At 48.3% G+C, this 21462-nt stretch overlaps 1 protein-coding gene across 2 annotated transcripts in view; it reads left to right on the plus strand.

The window, feature by feature from the left end:
* The window catches only part of CLEC16A (C-type lectin domain containing 16A), a 210759-nt gene that overhangs the window by 106844 nt on the left and 82453 nt on the right, over positions 1-21462 (plus strand). The window contains exons 15-18 of one of the 2 annotated variants that reach the window (XM_004373253.2): positions 477-521; positions 3394-3444; positions 5999-6127; positions 15680-15800. In XM_004373253.2, coding sequence (XP_004373310.2) covers positions 477-521; positions 3394-3444; positions 5999-6127; positions 15680-15800 — 346 coding nt within the window. Of the gene's footprint in view, positions 1-476; positions 522-3393; positions 3445-5998; positions 6128-15679; positions 17363-21462 lie in introns of those variants that run through there. The other variant, XM_023728464.1, reaches the window with a different exon arrangement.

The following is a 21462-nucleotide window of genomic DNA, read 5'->3' on the forward strand; positions in this document are numbered from 1 at the left end:
CATAGGGTTTCCAAGGAGCTGCTGGTGGACTCGAACTGCCAACCTTTTGGTTACCAGCCATCTCACTGAACCACTGCGCCACCACGGCTCCAAGATTTGCTTGAAGAGCCCACTTAATCATTGAATTTTAGTGATTTCTGTTACAGTTATTTGGCTTCTGCACACATATATATACATACACACACAAACGAACTTTTTGTAAAAATGGAGCATATTTTGTAACCCATTTTTCCCCCATTTAACTGTATATTAACAACTCTCCTTGCCATTAAATTGGATTGCTTGTCCTTTGCCCACTTTTATTTGGAGGTTACTCCCTGTCCCTCTTTTTCGCTTGGTAAGAACCATTTTACGTATTAAGGATACTAGCCCAGCATCTGTTTTATATCCACTTGGACTTTAGACTTAGTAATTTACCCGACTCACTGGCCTTCACAAGACTTGCCTCCTTCATGCCTTTCTCCTCTTTTTAACAGGGTGCAAGAGAAGAAAGCGTTCACCTGGTGCGGCATTTTTACAAGGTAAATTGGCAGAGCATCATTGAACGTCTGTGTAAACAGGGTAGTGGTGTCTAGGTCTGTACATGTCAAGGTCACGGGTCTTGGGTTATTTTTTTATCAAGTAAAAATGCTCAGTTTCTCCAGAGCAGTGGTCTCTGAACTTCACTGCCCATCAGTAAAATTTTTGAGCACACATCTCTCGTATATGACTGTTTGTTTATGAATTATATATTCATTTGTTTATTTATGAATTTATAAATTATGAGTTGTGGACATATATATAAGTATGGATAAATTATGCATGATGAACTTATATGTGAGTATATGAATTATGTACATTCTATACATATGAATTATTTGTGAATTACTCGTGTATATATATAAATTATGAATTATATTGTATATATTATATACATAACAAATCTCATACAGGCTTCTGAACATTTGTCATTAAGTGTAGTGAGATTTTATAAAGCACCAGCATGATCTTCAGTATCTACAAAATTTGTAGGTACTTGTCTTCAGGTTCTAAATGATTAGTTTTAAAATATCTGATCACGATGGTTTTGTTTGACTCATATCTTAAGGTGTAGTATATTCTTAAGCAAGGCTCATCATTGGTTTCCAGTAGTGGATTAATCCATATTCCAAATAGACCTAATAATTTTCACGTCTCTTGGCCTGCATATCAGATCCCGTTGGTGGTGGTTTCCCTGCCAAATGTGGCTGATGTAAGGGCCCTCGGAGGAGGAGGGAGCATGTCAGCTCTACCCTTCTCGTGTTGTTCACCTCTGCTTTTATTATTTGTACTCTCTTCAAATCGCTGTTTCTTTGTAGGAATCTTTTTAAGCCACTTGTCCATTGTTGTCAGGGTTCCTTGAGATAAAACCAGGTCATATAATCTGGAAATCCACCCGCCAGGCTCCGATGGCTCCATCCAGCTGCAGCACATGGACATGCCCAGACGAGGGTAGCACTGCTGCTGGCCAATGCACTGGGAGGAAAACTCAGTCTCCCCTTACACTGGAAATCCCAGCCTCCCAGCCCCAGTTGGCCTCTAGTAAGGACAGACTGACTTCATTTAGCAAAGCTGCGAAGGAAGCAGAACCCTCATGGCTGCATTTGACATCTTTGATTGTCTTTCCAATATAGCTCTAAGTTTATTTGCCTTCTAGAAAGCTCACAGTGGCTGCTAACAATGGGCTCAAGTGTAGCAATGATTGTGAGGATGGCGCGGGACCGGGCAGTGTCTCATTCTGTTGTACATGGGGTCACTGTCAGTTGGAACTGACTCGACGGCACCTAACAACAACAGAAAGCTCTTGGATTGCAGAAAACACAGATGTATACCGGTTGCCGTCGAGTCGATTCTGACTCACAGCAACCCTATAGGACAGAGTAGAACTGCCCCGTAGGGTTTTGAAGGAGCAGCTGGTAAATTTGAACTGCTGACCTTTTGGTTAGCAGCTGTAGCTCTTAACCACTGAGCCACCAGGGCTCCTGAAGATGTATAGACAAGCATTTTCCCAGAAGGTTTTTCTTTTTTATTACCAAATAGAATGCTGTATTTGAATTTGGGCTCCTTTCTCCCAACCCAGATTTTTTTGTCTATGATGTTTACACTCTAAGTGGAATGTCCCAGAAACTGTTGGATGCTTTCAGGGGTTGTCATTTCTGTTGGTGATACCTATACTATGCAAGAATATTCAGGTTTACCTGTAGTTCTGACAACTGGGAAAATATAAAAAGAACCTCTTCCCTTTTTTTCGGGGGGGGGGCTCATTCAGGACTTAGGGGAGAGACAAGGACAGTTCTAGCAGAGCGTCACATATTCAGCTGAATCTCCTCTCCCATCCACAGCTATGAGTCTGTCCAGTACTGATCATAAAGGCAGTGAGCACTACTGTTCACCCAACCCTGACTGAGTGCTCCACACTTAACATGTCTCATCCTCTTCAGAATGACCCGGACAGACATGAGCTATCAGCTCATCTTGCAGCGAAACAAAGAGAGGCTCCAAGAGGTAGAGCATGAATTTGGGCCCTGGTGTATGTGTCCAAGGAGTCGCCAGGTGGCGCAAATGGTTAAGCACTCAGGTACTAACAGTAAAGTTTGGCGGTTCAAATTCACCTAGAGGTGCCTCAAAGAAAGGCCTGATGATCTACTTCTGACAAATCACAGCTGTTGAAAACTGTGGAGCACAGTTCTACCTACTCTGACACACACGGGGGTGCCATGAGTCATAATCTGCTTGACGGCAACTTTTTTAGTTTTACGTTATCTCAGAGCTAAGTTCTTACCCCCACCCTGTTCTGAGAGGACCTCCTGGGCAGAGTCATGGCCCTGAGGAACTACAAAATCCCGAAGGAGTGCCTCAAAAATCAGCAAAACAAGCCACGTAATTTTACTGTTGTTTTGTCGTTAGGTGCTGTTGTTTCCAACTCACAGCGACCCTATAAGTACAACAAAACGGGACCTTTCTGAGGTGTGGGGCCTTCTGTTTTACCATGGCAGCTTGACTGGGTTTTCCCATTTCTCCAACCACTCTGGACAAATTGATGAGTTAAACATGTGAAATATTAACCTTGTCTATATTTTAATTTTATATAGTGTTATTTTTATTGTTCTTTTTAATTAATTTCTTTGACCAAAGAAATCTAACTTCCTATGCTTAAAGAAAAAAAGGAGAAAAATGTCAAGTGGTGCAATTTGATATTTGGTCTTTCATTTGAGTGTGTGTGCTTGTGTTCACGTGTGTGTCTTACTTCCTGGTGATTTACGAGAACTCGCTAATGAGAAACAGATGGCCCCAAAAGCTGCAAACTGGATTTTATAATACTTGTTTGTGGGGAAAAAAATATGAAAAATCTTCTCTTTCCTGCTTTCTTTTTAGGGAGAAGAAATTTTTCTGGACATGTTTGAAGATGAGTACAGGAGCATGACGGTAAGTGAGTGGCCAGAGTGCCCTTGGGTTGGTGTGTGCCTGTGGCCTGCGGCCTGCTAAGCCCACCCTGCCTAGAGAGAGACACTGTCTGACTTTGGGCTTTCTGACCAAGTGGCAAAGACTGGTCGGGAAGTGAACTTAACATGGTGCCTTTCCATCTCCGCCACTGTGGAGACTGCAGGTTAATCCACTCTGCCCAGGCTGGGCTGCATCATAAGATGGGTCAGAAAGATTCACTTAGATGTGAATCATATTTTTTCAGGGTTCTTTCTTGTAATTATTTTAGGTTTTTTTTTTTTTTTTCTTTTCCTGAACCAGTTGATGATAAGCTTCAGACATCATGACTCTTCATCCCTAAATATGTCAGCATATTTCTCTTAAGACTAAGGATGTTCTCTTACATATCCTTAGGACAATTACCAAATTAAGGAAGTATCCTCCTTGATACAGTGCTGTTAGCTAATATGTAGTGCATATTAATATTTTGCCCTTTGTCCCAATACTGTCTTTTTTTTAAATTGTGGTAAATACATGTATCACAAAATGTTTACCATTTCAGCATTTTTTACATGTACAATTCAGTGACATTATTCATGTTCCTCATGTTGTTCAACTCTTGCCACTGTTTCCAGTTTTTTCTATCACTCTTAACAGACATTCAGTGTCCCCTAACGGGGAGGGTCTCTTTACTGAGGACTGTGTGAAGTATGTTGTATGTAGCAAATATCTTAACCCTCACGTCAACCCAATGGCAATAGCTGCTGTCATTGTCCCTCTTTTACCCATCAGAAAACTGAGTCAGAGACTGCCCAGATCTGCCTGGTGAGTGGCAGAGCTGGGATTCCAAAGCCGAGCCGTTCTCCTCCCAATCCCCTGCCCGTCTCCATACGTACGTGATGCTGCCCACCTCCCTTTGCCGCTCCACTGGAATGTTCCAGCATGTGGCTCTTCCTTGAATCCGCGGCACCCGCAGAGGGTGTTCCTTTCGCCCTCCAGCAGTCTGAGTCATGGGAAGTGACAGGTTCAGAAGATGGTAGCTTTCTCTGTTTTGTCCATCTCTGCCTCCCCAGCCCCTACCGCTTAGGAGCCACTCGTTCAGTAGATGGTGAATGGTCCTTCTCATGGATGTTACTCACCCAAGACTGAAGTGACGAGGGAAGTTGATAATAAACATAAGTATGTAAAGTGTCAGAAAGAAGAAGTCAGGCAGGGAGCGCTAAGTGGCTCCTCGGCTTCCCAGCACCCTCACCAGGGGTCTGGGGACAGCTGGGCCTTACCGCATCCTTGCTCACAGCACGTGAGACCTCCGCGGAGCCTTTGCAGGGGACAAGCATAAATTGGCATAATTCATTTCCAGAAATGCCCAGGGAGCCCATGGCAGCCCATGCCCAGGCCTCCTCATGGTGACGCAGGGCTGCTTGGGTCCACCTCTCTCCTCTCTTACAGCACCACCCCTATCGTGTCCTCTGGCCCCTGAGAACAGTGTCTCTGTCTTCAGACCGTTGGAGTGAGGTGGATTCGGCGGTTAGTCGCCGTTTTTTTCTCCCCCGTTAGCGTCCCCTCCACAGTGTATTCTCCACAATTTGGTTTCCTGTTGGGAATCGCAGGGCTCATCTGTCACTTGGCTGTGCAGAAAAGCTTGAGCTCTTAAACCCCTGCTCAATCTCTGCTTTTGCTGCTTCCTCACTGTGTGACCTTGGGCAGGCTGCTTCAGTTCTGAGCCTTTGTTTTTTTCAATCTGTGAAACGGGGACCATTCCATGTAGCTGCCCAGGCCAGGTGTCAAACACCCAGGGAAGACCCGGCTGTAGAGCCTGTGCCCCACAAATGCTCCTCTCCTCTACCCGCTCCTGCCTGGGGAGTGTCCTGGTTTTGTTTGTGTTTGAATCATATGCTTATTGTGTGTCCTGCACAATGCGCTGCACTCTAGAGAATTACAAAGACTACACACCCATAGGCTCCGGGTCTGAAAGTCACTCCTCAGCTCAGTCTTGAGAAAACCCAGCGCTGAGTGACACGAAGTAGGCCCAGGCCCTTGGGTGCTGCATTAAAGCCAGGCCTTGACTTTTGCCCCCATAGCCCCCTGTTTGATGCATGAGGTGTGATGAGCCTGACAATCTGGCTTCCCAGCAACAGCAGCCAGAAGGGGCTGGCTGCTCATTAAACAGGAGGTGCAGGCGCCAGGCAGGCTTACCCTCCGAGGGGTAAGCCACCCTAGAGGGACTGGCCTCCTTAGCAATCCCCTCTATCCCTGACTGGGCGCAGTGAGTATGAGAGGATGCGAAGGCAAAGCATTTCACTGCAGGGAAGCAACTTCTCCAGAGTGTCTGAGCCGTTGCTTCAATTAAAGGAAAAGTTTGCAACTTAGAAAAACAAATAAGACGTGTGGCTCACAGGCCTGGCTGCTTTGAGGTGTCCCCTCAGTCTAAATCCAGGACTGACACGGCTGGTTTACTGTGTGCAGGGGAAGGCAAGAGGCCTGGGTGCCCTGCCCCACCCTGTCCTCTGCAGGTGAGTGCCCTTCTTTGAGGTTTCTTGCGCTGTCTCGTTTCTAGATGAAGCCCATGAATGTGGAGTACCTCATGATGGACGCCTCCATCCTGCTACCCCCAACGGGTACGCCACTGACAGGCATCGACTTTGTGAAGCGCCTGCCGTGTGGCGACGTGGAGAAGACCCGGCGGGTGAGTGAGTTCTGCCTGTCCTCTCCCGGGAAGCTGTCCCCACAGCCACTCCCAGGATAGGAGGAACAGGGTCCCTGACCAAGTCAGGAGCCTCCTTCCAGCACAAGTTTAGGTAGTGAGTGCCTGCCACTCCTGTGCCCTGTCACCAGCTGTCACTTCACACAGAGTGTTGCCTTTGCAACACGGGGGTTAGAATTCCGTTTCCTTTGGCACTGGACGTCAGCTGCAGGCAGGCTGCCTCCAGGTACAGAGCACAGCAGCACCCACCCCTGAGCTCTGAGAGGAAACCAGGAGGCCAGGCTTCTGCAAAATGGGGGCGGGGGCAGGGAGGAGCCCAGCAGATACAGTGCAGGTGAGCTCAGTGTGACGTGCCAGGACCCGAGGAGATAATGCGACATTGAGGTATCTGGCTGATCTTGGGCGAGGCCCACACAGATGAGATGGTGATTCTCGCACCCGCTGAGGGGCATGTGTGAGGAGCACGGTGGTTCTCAGAACCGCGCTAGAGTGTGTGCTTCTGTTATCAGCATGCTTTTTTTCTGAAGTAGGCGCTCTAGGAAGCTGGCTCCGCGAGGCCGTTCATGGTATTTTATCACCCTTGTAAGATCGCAGTTTCTTTCTTAGAAAGCATCAGAACCTTTTCCTAGAAAATCCTTCCCTGGAGACTAAGTATTAATGGATAATTTAGAGGAGTTCACTGCGCTAGGCTCTTGTTATCAGCTTGTGTGTTCCTCCGAGTTAACCCATGTGTGATCAGAGTGGCAGAGGAGTTGTGCTTTTGGTTTTTTAAAAGCAGGAGTGAGGTGCTGTGCCTGCCTCAGACGAGAGGATTCTGTAGCCTTCCTCCACCCCACCTGGCCGGCGACTCTGCCTCGGAGGCCTGGGGGGTGCGGAGGAAGTCAGACTCATGCGTCTTATGTCAGTCCACATTCCCTGCTGTCTGAGCAAAACCACAAACCTCACCACAGGACCCACCCTGTCCAAGCCACTGACGCCTTCCTTCCATGTGCCCCAGCCAGCGCTGCAGCCCCTGCTAGCCGGGCAGATAGTGCTGTTTGTGGGTGGCAGTGTTTGCACTGAGCGTCCCTGGCATCAGCACCCACGGAGGACTGGTTCTGACAACTGTGTATCATGTTGGCAACTCCTTGATGCTGCACGCTCACCCTGAGCCTTGGCTGGCCCAGGAGATGCTCCTGGTAAAGGCTTAACTCCTCAGTTATGGAGAGGCCCCACACCCACCAGCTGCAGTGTCCCCTGCCAGAGAGGGCTAGCTTTAGAGGCCCACCACGGCCCCTGAGCCAAAAGGTCCAGGGACTGTAAGTGTCTAGAGCTGCTGCTCTGGGCTGCACTCTGCCTTCTTTTTGGTTCGTGGCTCATTGGGTTTGCTTAACACTTCCATACGCTTGTGTCTTTTGTGACAAAGTAGATCATTCACAGCAGTTCTTTACATGGATTTCCTCATTTAATCCTCACAACCACCCTAGAAGGTTGACACTGTTATTATCCCCATTTTACAGAGGAAGAAACTGAGGCACCGAGAGGTCAAGTGATTTGCTCAGAGTCACCTAGCTAGTAAGAAGCAGAGTCAGGATTCAACCCAGGCTGTGTGCCTTCAGAACCTAAACTCTTAACCGCTCTGGCCCACTGTTTCCCACTGCTAGCATCCTCGTATAGCCCTCGGTGCTGGGCAGCAGGGATTCAGAAAGCACAGCCCAGTCCTCAGGGAATCACCGCATGGAGGGCAAGGTGAGGAAGAAGGCAGGGTCAGTCCATGTGGTCGGGGCATTACTAATCCCACCTGGGGAGGCACCAGAGGGGATGGTTCTTAAGGTGGAAGACAGGGGTGGTCTGGGCAGCTGTGGGAGGCAAAGGCCCAGAGAGACATGGCACATTTTGGCACCTTCCAGGAATGATGGCCCTGGAGCCGAGAGAGGGAGGCTGAGTGGGCAGTGATGAGGCCGGAGAGCTGGCAGTGCCAGGTCCTGGGGGCCTTGGAGCCCAGCGAGGACCTCGGCCGTTGCCCGTGGGCTCTGTCTAATGACATCGCGCCCTGCTTGGGGGCGTGGGGAGGCGGTCCTGACCCACAGGAGAGAAACGGAGAGATCCAGGGCAGAGGCCGTCAGGCTCGTGGCGGAGGGAGCTGGCCTGGGCTTTGGGATGCCCGCTTCCCTCTGAGCTGCCATCTCTTCATCATAAAGCAGCACATGCCACCTTTCCAGACTTGACTGTGAGGACTGAATGGAAGGCTTCACTGCAGAAGGCCACTGGCAGGTCCCCGATGACAGGCATGCGCATCTTCCCTCTGTCTCTTGCCCGTCATGTCCCCCTTAGGTGCCAGTTCCCCAGGGTAGCAGCCCACCCCCTTTGCCCCTAAATGGGATGCTTGGCCCATATTGCTGACCGAAGCACCGACAGAGCCCCTGAGAATGCCAGGGCTCCCCTGGGGTCTCTTGGTAGGCTTTTGTCTGCCTTACAGGTTCACGAAAGCAACTCTCCAATCACAGGACCTATGGGTTTTAGAGCAAGGGAGAAGACAACAAAATGGTATAAAATAGGGCAGCGCCTCAGAGCAGAGCCGTCCACCTTAGAAGTGCTTGCTTCTGTGACTTTAAGAATCCATTTCTGAAGGGTAATTTCAGCCATTCACCTCAATCCAGTTCTTGTGGCAAGGCAGGAATCATCCTGAAGCTTAGCTCCTCGAGCCTGTTTCAGAAATCAGAACACAGCAGTGTGTTTTGAATTTGAGCTAAAGGAAGTATATGGTTTAGCAAGCAATTGAGGGCTTATGTGGTTTGTTTCAAGTTTTTTGCTTGTATCCAAAGAACATTCCATTTCATCCTTTTGGATTCGAAGGTTGTTGCTTTTTTGTTTGGTGGTGTTTTTTTCCACTCCCTAGTAGATTTGTTTTAACTTTTAGGAGGCTGACTCTTTTCAAAAACCTCACACTTTATATTCCTTGAGGACTTGTCAAAGGAGTTCAAACAACCCTTACTAGAAAATCACTCCTAACTTGAATATTCATTCATACATTCCTCAAAGAGCTGCTAGATTCCTATTATGTGCCTGGCACTGTGCTGTGCCTGGGGATGGAATGGAACCAGGCAAAAAGTTCCTGCCTGTTGCACCTAACATGACATTGGGAGAGACGAATAAAAAACACATAACAAACAGCAAGTTTGACACCAGACTGCGGTACAAGCTCTGAGGAAAGAAGTGGCAGGTGGACGAGGGGGTGGCACTGCTTTAGCAGAGCCATGCCAGACACATTGCCATCGAGCCTGTCCTGACTCAGGATGAACCCCGTGTTACAGAGTAGAACTGCCCGTAGGGTTTTCTTGACTATAATCTTTATGGATGTAGATTGCCAGACCTTTCTTCCATGGTACTGCTGGGTGGGTTTGAACCACCAACTTTTAGGTTAGCAGTCAAGAGCAAACCCTTTGTGCCACTCAGGCACCTGTGCTTTAGATGGAGGGGTCAGGAAAAGCTAGTGTGTGGAGGTGACATTCATGCTGATGCCTGAAGAATGAGAAGGAGCCAGCCGTGCATTGACTTAAAGGAGGAGCTCTTCAGACAGACAGAAGGGAAGCTTTCCAGACTGATAGAAGTGCAGAGGCCCAGGTGAGAAAGAGTCTGGCTATTCAAGAAGCAGTGTGCTTAGAGTAGAGTGAGGGAGTGGAGGAGAGGGGGAAGGGAAGAGGCCAGAGAGGAGGCTGTCTGGGCCTTGCAAGCCAGAGGGAGGCTGGGACAGTAAAGTGGTGCTATCTGTCCTGCATTTTCTAAGTCACACCGTTTATTCTTTCATTGCATTTACTCATTGAGCATTTTCTAGGGGCATAGCCCTGTGCAAGGTACAAGGATAGAGCAGTGAATAAATACCAGATAAGACCAAAATAGCAAGAGCAGCTCCCAGCCCATGGAGCTAGAGAAGGGAAATTCACATTGAAATGAAGGGCCCTGGAGCTGTTGGAAGAAGCCCTGGTGGCGCAGTGGTAAAAAGCTCAGCTGCTAACCGAAAGGTCAGCAGTTCAAACCCACCAGCCGCTCCAAGGGAGAAAGATGTGGCAATCTGCTTCCATAAAGATTTACAGCCTTGGAAATTCTGTGGGGCAGTTCTACCCAGTCTTATTGGGTCTCTATGAGTCGCAATCATCTTGACGGCAGTGGGTTAACGAGGAGCTGTTGGAGTCTGATGAGAACATTCAAGCAGAACTTCAGACTTTGGCTGGACCCACCCATATGTAGGAGCAGCTGAAAAAATTGATTAAAAAAGAACACTGGCTCGTGAGTCAGACCAACCTCAGGTGAAGTCCTGGCCCTAGCTGTGTGACCTTGAAGGAGATGCTTGCCTCCGGAACCTCGGTTCCCCGTGTGTGCCACCTCACAGCTGTTGCCCCGAGTAGATGAGGAGAGTGGCTGTGAAGTGACGAGCCTGGTGCCTGGCAGAGAGCGAGCACTCAGGAAATGCTGGCTGCACATCGATAGAGTATTCTAGCATCTTAGGGAGGAAAAAAATGGGATAATTAGCAAGCTAAATCCACCCACGTTTAATCGTTTAATGCTAGAGAAGAGAGATTTAGGGATGGGGTTTTTCTGTGAACATCAGGTCTCAAGCCAGCCACCTTTATCTAGTGATCTCGGAAGCCATTATGAAGTCAGTGCATTTGCATTTGGTTTTATTTGTCCCTGCAGTCTCTTTCCCGGTTCCCTTGTAAAACCGTAGTTAGCTTTTGTGTTTATCGCTGTTGACCTTGAGGAAATAGGATATTTTGCTTTTCTCTTTGGATGTGTATTATGCATCAGAGAAAATAAAATTGCATCTCATAAAGTTTCGAAAGTAGAGGAAAAAGAATTCCCTGTGATTTCATCACCGTAAACAAACACTGAGGCATTTTTGGTGTCCCCTCTCGATCCTTGGTTGTAAACGTATCTTCTCCTGGTTGCAAAGAGGGTCCCATGGTCCTGTCCTCCTCCCAGCCCCACTCCTGCTTTTCTCACTTTTCATTGTAGAATAAAAATTCTCCCATGTTGTGACACAGTTTTAATAACTGATTTTTTTTTTTTTTTTTTTACTGCATAGAAGTTTATCTGTGACTTCTGCCATAATTTACGTAACCATTTTTCTGCTTGTAGACATTTTGGTTGCTTCCAGTATTACATTATTTTCAACTGAACTGTAATGAAGAGCTTTGTGAATTCAGTGTTTTCTTTCTTTTGGGTTATTTCTGTAGGATATGTTCCCAGAAGTGGAATTTCTTGTTCAAAGGGTGTGAACGTTTTCTTGTAACTCTCTGCATATCGCCACATTGCTTTCCCAATGGGTTGTGCCCATTTTAAACTGCTTCAGCACCCTTTTAAGAATGACTGACTTTCACAGCCATTTCCACGGGCTTGGTGGGCTTCTAACCTGAGTGGCTGTCACCCAAACTAAGCAGCGTGCAAATGCAGCAGGGAAGCGGGAGCACAGGTGTGAACGGAGCATTTATCCCAGGCCAGCCCCAGGGCTCTGTGTGTTACCTGCGTCATCTTGTAGCACCTTCACGGTGCCCCCATGAGCAGGGATGGTAGGTACCCCGCTCCCAGACCATAAGGCCTGGGCTCAGGGAATTTGGTTGAGCTAAGGTCTGTCTGATTCTGAAGCTATCCTCCTGCCCGACTCACTGGGCTGGTTCCCTGGGGACCATCCTTGCTAGCGTTTGCTCCCAGACAACTGGACGCAGAGAAACTTGCAGGAGTCTCTTCTTCACGTTTGAGATTGGCACCATCACCTCTTTCACAGTCTAATCTGTTAGTTCTTCCAGTCAGTCTCCCTGGTATTCTGTGGAAGTGTCTGAAAGAATAATCATTTGTTTTCTTCTTTTTAGTAACACTTTAAAATTTGCATCTTCTTTTAGCAAAGAAAGGTCGCTGGGTGGGGCAAATGGTTTGTGCTCGACTACTAACCTAAAAGAGTAGCCATGATGGCGTGGTGGTTAAAGCACTTAGCTGCTAACCAAAAGGGTGGCGGTTCGAACCCACCAGCAGCTCCTCAGGAGAAAGATGTAGCAGTCTGCTTCCTTAAAGATCACAGCCTTCGAAACCCTGTGGGGCAGTTCTGTTCTGTCCTATAGGGTTACCATGAGTTGGAATTGACTTGATGGCAGTGGGTTTTTGTTGTTTTTTTTTAACTAACCTAAACATCGGCAATTTGAACACACCCAGTGGCACTGCAGAAGAAAGGCCTGGCGATCTGCTTCCATAAACATTACAGACAAGAAAACCCTATGGAGCACAGTTCTTCTCTGTAACACATGGGGATACCATGAATCAGAATTGACTTTATGGCAACAGGTTGTGGTTTTTAGCAAAGAAAAGGAAAGCACCCAATAAAACCCTGGACCCTAAGCCTTACATTTTCCAAGGCAAAGGAGTGGGGTTAGAGGAACTCAGACTTTGGAATCAAGTTACTAACTGAGTAATGGTGGGCAGATTGCCTGACACCCCAGGCTTAAGTTTCCCTTCTGTACAGTGGCAACCTCACAGGGTTGTTAAAAGGCTTAAATGAGATGACACTCGTACAGCCCCTGGCATGTTACCTCGTACAGAGGATAATCAGAGGGCATGGTTATGGTTTTAGGGGGTGGTGGGATGACTTTTATGACTCTCGTGCTTGTATTTTGCCTTTCTCTTGTGAGTCCCGAGAGAAAGGATTTGCAGGGTTGCAGGTCAATGTGCCTGCCAGGGCGTGAGAGACTCCCATGGGAGCCTGGGCTTTGCCTGGGTGGGGCAGCCTGCCCTGGTGGGGTGTGCCTGCCTCGTGTTCCTGGGCATGGGCTTCTGTGCCGCAGCCTCCTCTGAGGAGTGGGCCCGGAAACCAGGAAAAGTATTGGGGATTTCATTTGATAGATTTTATATTCTATTTTAGGATCCCTGGTGGCACAGTGGTTAAGTACTCAACCTCTAACCAAAAGGTCGGTGGTTCAAACCCACCAGCTGCTCTGCAGGAGAAAGATGTGGCAGTCTGCTTCTGTGAAGATCACACAGCCTTGGAAACCCTATAGGGCAGTTCTGCTCAGTCCTGTAGGGTTGCTATGAGTTGGAATTGACTTGACAACGACAGCTTTTATTTTATATTCTGTTTCATGTATCATATTATTTTATATATATTTTTGATTTTTGTATTGCTGGAAATATCTTCCATTTGTTGCTTGCAGAGCCAGAGCAGATATTTTACCAAAAAAGGCCTCTCTTAGCCAAATTCCAAACTCCTTTTATCTTTGAAGGTTTTAGCTTTTCAGAATGAGGGGCTGATGTGTAGAAGACACACGTGCTTCTGTTTCCTCACCCCCAGGCTGTGGACCTGCCTGGTTTCTTTGCCTGCATAACCCCAAGAGGACTATGCGTTTTGACAGAGAAGTGAAGCTCCTACTTGACTGGACCTGATGGTGATGGGCCTTTTTCTCTCTTACTGCATCATCCCCGAGGTCATACCTTTTCATTTGAGAGCTCTAGCCGCAAACCATGTCAAGTGACCGCCCCCCCCCCCCCCCCCCACCCCGCCCCCTGACACACCCCTTGGGTTTCTGGAGTACACTTGGGCTGGCCTGAGAGTATGGGCTTCCTCCGGCCCCGGTTCAGTGGTGGGGCCTCGGCTCCTGGGCTTCAGCCCCCGCTCTGCTGCTTAGCAACCGTGTGAACTTAGGTCGCTCTGCCCTCTCGGCTCTCTCTCTTCCTCTTCAGGTTGTAATAGTACAGTGCCTAGCACACGATGGGCACTTAATAGAAAAATAAACAGAAACTATTTTGATTTTTTAACAGAACGTCACCTCTTTTTCTTCTAATTGGTGCAGATGTCTTTCTGAAGACTCTACTTTCAAAAACTGTTAAAAACAATCAGATACTAGTGTCACCATCATCATAGAAAAGCTGGCCTTTCTCTAGTGCTTTATAGTTGACAGAGGGAAATACATGACCTGAGAATAGGCCCGGGAGGTAGGATTGCTCTTCCAGTCTTCCATATGAGGAGATGACATCCTTAGTCCCAGGGCTCCCATTGGTGCCGGGCCGGGTTGCATTAGGGCTAGGTGTGCCAATCGGCCTCCGAGTTGCCTGGCCATCAGCAAGCAGTGCCAGCCCACCTCTGGGCAGGCAGTAGTTTGTCCCCCTTTGTATTCTGGGAGGAACCTTGCTGTGTAAACCCAGCCTCCCCTCACAGCGGGCCAGGCTGTAGCCCTCGGAGCTTGTAAACAAGAAAGTCCAGAAGTGCTGGCGTCTGTCTTTACATGGCTCACCAGTGATGACAGTGGTTTGTCCCCTGCCCTCCCTGGTCCCCAGTGTGGTGCCGGTCAAATGAGTGCATCTGGGGACAGCCGGTCTTTCCAGAGCCTGACAGTGGCTGCTGCCCCTCCAGTGCTGTCACAGAGCCTCCCAGCAGACCTGCAGATTAGGGATGACCATCCCCATTTCGCAGATGAGAAAAATGAAGCCGTGGAGGGCAGCTGACTTGCCCAGGATCACCAGATGCAGACCTGTCTGTCTGCACTGTTCCCCTCTGCAGTGTTCTGCACTCCGCCCTCAGGCAGGCCCATCAGCCAGAAACCAGGGAAAGCCCTGGAGGTGACCATCCATGGTGACTGCCCCTCTGCTTACTGTCCTCTCATTGGTGTGCCAGCCAGCCTCAACAAGGTTTCAGGGGAAGGTGCCCTCAGGACAAGCTACAACCCCCTCCACATCCCAGAGGTGAAGGCTGCTTCTGCACAAACTACTGGCTTTTGGGGCCTGGGGTGCTGCTTTCTTCTGCTCTCTGGGAATGCCTGGTGGCCACCCTGGATACCAAGCAGACATCTCTTCCGTGGCCAGGAGTCCTTGTGCTAGAGGGACCACCTCTGCCCTCCCAGAGCTGCCTGGGAAGCCTAGGGCACACCTGCCAGGTGCCACACCCTCAGCCTCTGTCAGCCACAGCACACTCACTGTAAGGGCTCACTGTAAGGTCAAGGTGTGGAGGCTCCGAGAGGGGAAGGGACTCGCCCAGGGAGGGCCAGAGTCGGGATTTAATCTGGTCTTGCTGGCTCCAAAGCCCACAAGCATCATACACTCTGGACCCCCACCCCACACTTAGTAGGTAGGATATTGACACCCTTTTACTCGTGACTCGGATTTCCAGATTCCCTGCTCTGTTAGTTGGAAAAGGCCTGGTTTCCACCCTCACTAGAAGCACTTCACCTCCTTTGGTCTCAATTGCCTTGTCTATGTAATGGGGCCAAGGCCTCCAGGACAGAGGTGTTATGAAGTTCACGGGACACTTGGAGGAAAGAGCTGATAGACGACAGGGGCTCTGTTGAGGGGAGGTGACCCAAACCTGAGTCCGTGGTGGCTGAGAACAGGCTGCTGCCCTCTGGTCTTTGGTCTGGCTCTGAGGATGCCAGAACCATGCTACTGGGAGTGGTGGCCTTTTTTGGTTTTGCTTCTTTCTCTTTTGCATCAGGAATCACTGTGTGATTTCTTGCTGAGAGGCATCTCCCTGACACAGCTCTGCGGTCTCACTCTGCTCTGCTCTCTGACCTGTCTGTCCAGGCCATCCGGGTGTTCTTCATGCTCCGCGCCCTGTCACTGCAGCTGCAAGGTGAGCCCGAGACCCAGTTGCCGCTCACGAGGGAGGAGGACCTGATCAAAACCGATGACGTCCTGGATCTGAGTAAGTGGACTGTCCTGTGTGGCAGCAGGGGGCTGGGAACACTGACTTATGCACCACTGCGGGGGTCAGTGTGCAATGTGCATTTTGTACTATGGCCGATCTGTGACTGCCTGTGAAACTTTCGAAGCAAGGGCCCCAGATTCTGGGTGCCTGAGGTCCATCTGAGGCACTGCTTTCTGCAGGCTGGGTGGAGCTGTGCTGGTGGTTTGCTCAGAGGTCTGTGGAGGGCGAGTGGGGTCTCAAGTAGGGGTGGACACAGTGCCAGGATCCCTGCCCTTCACATACCCATAACAGCACCAGTTTTATTGGTTTGGTGTATTAGAGATTTTCTGTATGGTTCCAATGATAAAAGGATTCTGCTGATAAAAAGAAAAGCTTGTGAAGTAAATCACTGATGTTTAGATAAAGGCGAGGGCTTTGAGGCGGGAATCCCACGTGCTCGGTGTGTAACCTTCGGCTGCTTATTCAACCACTCAGTGCCTCAGTGTTCTCATCTGTAGCATAGGATGGGATTTAAAGAAGGTGACAGATATAAAGCCTAGTCCCTGTTCCCCATCACCTCTCTTGTATTTGTCTAGTTTCTCTTTCCTCCCTTCAGTATGGGCTGTGTGCACACTCACGAGCAAGATGGTTTTCTGTCTCTCAAAGGCACATGGTACATTCAGAGTCTTTGGTTGTAAGAGATGGAAAATGCAACTCAGGCTGGCTTAAGGAAAAAGAAGGAGGAATTGGTTGATGCCACTGGAAAGTCTGGGAGTAGTCCACCTTCAGGCATGGCTGGATCTGGGTCCTCAAGCAGTGTCATCAGGAAGCTGCCATACTCCGTCCCTCAGCTCCGCTTTCCTCTGTTCTAGCTTCATCTCAGGAGGGCGCTCCTCAGGTAGTGATAGGAGCTCTCCCATCAGCACCTCCAACATTTGCTAGGCCCACTAAATAACCCTGACAGAAAAAGAGCTTCTCTTTCCCGTAACTTATATAAAAGTCCGGAGCAGGACTGTCATTGGACTGGCTGGCCATAGGACCATCCCTGAACCAGGAAGTGGTCAGAGGAATGTGATTCACTGATTGGCTAGGCCGGGATCACATGTCCAGCCCTGGAGCTGGGAGGTGGGGCCAGTTCATTTTCAACCTTATAACCTAAGAGTGAGGAAGGAGGAGGCCCTCAGAGGAAAATCCTAGAGAAGCGATGGATGCTGGGCAGACAGAAACAACAGATGGCCGCTCTGTAGCATATGTTGAGGACAGAGTCATCGTCGTCATCATTGTTGTTGTTTTAATCAGCTTTATTGTGGTATAATTTACATACAGTAAAATTCACCAAGTTTTAATGTAAATTCAATGAATTTTGATAAAAGGACTCAGTTGTGTAACCAACAATCATGATAAAGAACGTTGAAGATTAGCTCTTGAGCCAGACATCCCTGTTCCACTCTGTATTACCTGCCCTGTATTACTTTAAGCAAATGACTTGAAACCTCCTCAGCCACCCTTTCCTTGCCTGTAAAATGGGAATGATTTTTCTTATATTAGAAGGCATTTTGAGGATTGAGCAAAATATATGACCAAGCAGTAGGAAAAAAAACGAACTCACTGCTGTCAAGTTGATTCTGACTCATGATGAATAAAGCTGCTCCATAGAGTTTTCTTGGCTGTAATCTTTATGGAAGCAGTTCTCTAGGTCTTTCTTCAGTGAAGCCACTAGGTGGGTTTGAACTGCTAGCCTTTAGGTTAGCAGCTGATCACAAACCGCTTGTGCCACCCAGGCTCCATGACCAAGCATATAACTCTACTCAGCACACTGTAGTCAATATTTGGAAAAAAAAAGTTGCCGTCGAGTCAGCCCCATGTGTATCAGAGTAGAACAGTGCTCTACAGGGTTTCCAGTGGCTGTGATCTTTGGGAAGTAGATCCTCAGAACTTTTTTTCAAGGCCCCTCTGAGTAGACTCATACTTCTAACCTTTCGGTTAGCAGCTGAGCGAGTTCACCATTGGTTGCACCACCCAGGGACTCACCTGCTAATTAAATAAGGTGATGTGTGTGAAAAAGCTAGCACCCTGCCTGACCTGTGGAAGATTCTCAGTCAGTGGTTATCATGAGTGGTACCTGGTTGTCTAGCTTCCTTTTCTTGCCTTCTTCCTGCCTTCCTGCCTTCCCTTTCTTGGGAGAACAAGAAGTTATGTCCCCTCTGTGCTCTGTGCCCATCTCCTGTGGCCCTTTCACCCTTGAGAGATGGCCACAGGGATTTCTGCAAGGGTTTAAATGGCTCGAGCTGGCTGGAGAGAACCATAAACCTGTCTTTCAAGGAAAGAAAGGGAAACAGCTTGCTCTAAGGAGGCCACTCCATCAGGACATCAGAATGTTTGCATCTGTGAAATGGAATTAAATTTTATGCTGGGAATTCACATTCCTTCCTTCCTTCCCCTAGGAATGGCCTGCTGAAATAAAGGTTAAAAGTATTTCACTTATCAATTTTAATTGATTAGATTACTAGTCGAGATCACTTAACTGAGCCTTTTTGTGTAGTTGGCCATTAAGAAGGTAATGGCTGTCTGTCTTTACCTAGCCTGATTGCAAATTATGTCTTTTGCTAAAGAGGGCGACTCTAGAAAAATACTAGGAATTATGGACTTTAGAAGCACATGGTACTAGAATAAGTTGTGCATGTGTCCCTGTTGGTTAGTTTTGATTTTGTTTTGTTTTTGGTGGTGGTTTGTAAATGCTGGAACTTCTCACCTCCCGTTGGGGAAAAAAATCAACCTACTTTGCATTTCACAAAATGCTTTCAGTGTATAAAAAGGTAGGAGGCATCATAGGGGAAGGCATTGCCATTTGCTGAATGACAGAAGCTGGTGGTGTTTTATCTCCGCGCTGGAGCTTGAGGAGCATGTTGGGGCTGGTTAACTTTTATCTGATTTTATATGGTTGGACAGACTTAAAAGAATGCCACCTGCAGGCAGCAGGAAGGAGGTGACATAATGTGTATTTACTAAACTTGTCACACTCTGATAACCATAAAGAGTACGCCCCAGAGGCCATCTCCTGTGATGACAAAAGCAGCAAATGGTGACTGACTTCTAGCCGGTCTGGGGCACAGGTATGGCAGGTGAGCCTTGGCAGGGCGGCTTCTGTAAGGAGCATCAAAGATGCGGTCACCTCTCGGGAAAGAACCAACCGGATTGGGTACAAAAGCAGAAACCTGCTTTGTTTTTCACTGGAGAGGAGAGTGGCATGGGGTGGAGGTCAGGGACAGGCAGCCAGGTGGAGGGTGGGAGGAGGGGTGGAGGGCAAGAGTGAGGGAGGAATAGATAAAATAGATTATAGAGGGTAGCATAGTGAATCTCCACATACCCAGCCCTCAGCTTCAACAGTTATTACCATTTGGCTAAGTTTTATTTCATCTGCCCCATCATTTCTCTATTTAAAATACTACCACCACCACCCCCAGCCCAGAGTATTTTAAAGCAAATGGAAGACATATTGTTTCACCTATAAACACTTTATGTCTAATAGATAAGGACTTTGGGTCACTCTTGCTAATTGAATTGATTGCCACCATTTGGAAATTGTGAGCTTCCCCAGCCCGGCTCTGTGCTAGAGCCAGGGCCGGACAGCCCCTGTAGATGGGGCCTGTGCTCTCCCGTGCACCACTAGCCTGGACAATCGACGTTTGACTGGTTAACCAGTGTGGTGACCTTTCTCAGAGTCTTCATGTTAGTAACACTCAGTGACCTCACCTTTAACGTAGCCCTAAAATACCCTCTAAGGAGGCCAGGTGGTCGCAAAGCTCAAGTGACACCATGGCGCATAGCAGGTGCTCAGTGGACGAGAGCTGGCTTCGTCTCTGTCATCGCTGCCGAATCAGTGAAACATGGCTCACACCGCTGGGTTCCAGGGGACTGGTGTTTTCTGTTAGAACAACATTCTGAGGAACGTTTCCTGAAATATTCAAACCAGTTCATCATTCATATGGTGTCATTGTTTTTGGGAGTAAGATAAACAACTCTGGCTGCTTTGGCCCAGATGAAGGGTGCTGTACCCCTCCCAGACTGTGGGATCCCTTCACCCCAAAGAACGGTGAAGTCTGATTCCTCACCAGGCTTGGACATACTTCCCAGGGGCCTGGGGCAAGCCTGTCATAGTAGACAGCAGCCGTTTTCAGACCTTGGGAACACACTGCCCAGTAAGAGGTCAAAACCAAAAACCTCTGGGAATAGGATTGTCAACTTTTTATTTTACCAAGTAGGCATGCTTTTTCAAAAAGCATTTACTAACTAGCATTTAATAAAAGAAGGGACATTGTTGATAACCAGATAAGTAGGAAGGGCATTGTTACAGAATGAGGGACAGTCTTTCCAAAGAAACAGCAGTGGCAACTGTATGCCCACATACTGTGTTTTCATGAGGTGTGTTTGAAAAAAAAACTCAAGTGCAGACCAGTTACAAGAGGGAAATCAATGTCTATCTTTAGAGCTCATGGTCTTGTGGGCAAACACTGACCACAGCGTCCCACAGATCAGTTCAGATGGCCCCTGTGCTACGTGCTGCAAGAGCAGATAATGGGGAGTTGACCTATCAGGAGGCCAGAGAAGGCTTCTGTGGGAGCAACAACTGATCTGAGGGCCGCGTGTGGATGTGGGTGCCAGGAAGGGGCACAGCTGAAGCAAAGGCCTTGTGGCAGATGGGGAGTTTAGAAATATGAGAGATGGCAGTGTGGCTGGAGGGCAGGGCAGGGCAAGAGGTAAAAGGGATGGTGAGGCGAGGCTGAGGAGGATGGCTTAGGCCAACCCGTTGGGCCTTGTAGGTAGATCAAGGATTTGGGGTTTTATCCTAAGAACAGTAGAAGAGTTACTAACTGGGTGATGTGACCAGATTTGTGTATCAAAAGGCCCTCTCTGGCCTCAATGTGAAGAGCAGCTTTAGTATTATTAGTATTAATAGTAGTATTAAGTATATAATTAATTTAAGTAATTAATCTAGTATTAACAGTAGTATTAAGGCAGCCATGTTCCCACCTCAGGGGCTTTGCTCTGGCTGTGCCCCCCACCTACAAACTATTTGTTCCCCAGATGTCCCCATGGCTTGCTTCCTTCAGGTCTTTGCGCATTTGTCGCTTATCCACTGAGCTTATCCCTGGCCTCCCTCTTAAACACTGCAATGGCTCTTTACCTACCATGCCCCCCGTCATATTTTCTCCCTCTCCTCTGTTCGCCACAGTACTTATAACCATCTGACATGTGATACATTTTACTGTCATCGTACTTACTGCCTGTCTGCACACACACACACACACACACACACACACACACACACACACAAGGAAGCTACACGAGGGCAGTTAGCCTGGGATAGCAGGAACCCAAGTTGGGGTTTATGAAAGTCTAGACTGACTCCCGTCAGAGTCACCTGGGACACTGGTTAAAAATGCAGTCCTCCACCACTGACTGCTCTGACCGGGATCACAATAGAGGGTTCTGGACAGAGCTGGAGAAGGATGTAGAGCAAAATTCTAACTCACAAAAAAAAAAGAAGACCAGATTTACTGGCCTAAGGGAGACTGGAGAGACCCTGAGAGTATGGCCCCCAGACACCCTTTTAGCTCAGTGGTGAAGTCATTTCTGAGGTTCACCGTTCAGCCGGGGAGTGGACAGCCCCATAAAACCA

This window comes from Trichechus manatus, unplaced genomic scaffold (assembly GCF_000243295.1).
Source record: "Trichechus manatus latirostris isolate Lorelei unplaced genomic scaffold, TriManLat1.0 scaffold00024, whole genome shotgun sequence".
Lineage (NCBI taxonomy): Eukaryota > Metazoa > Chordata > Mammalia > Sirenia > Trichechidae > Trichechus > Trichechus manatus.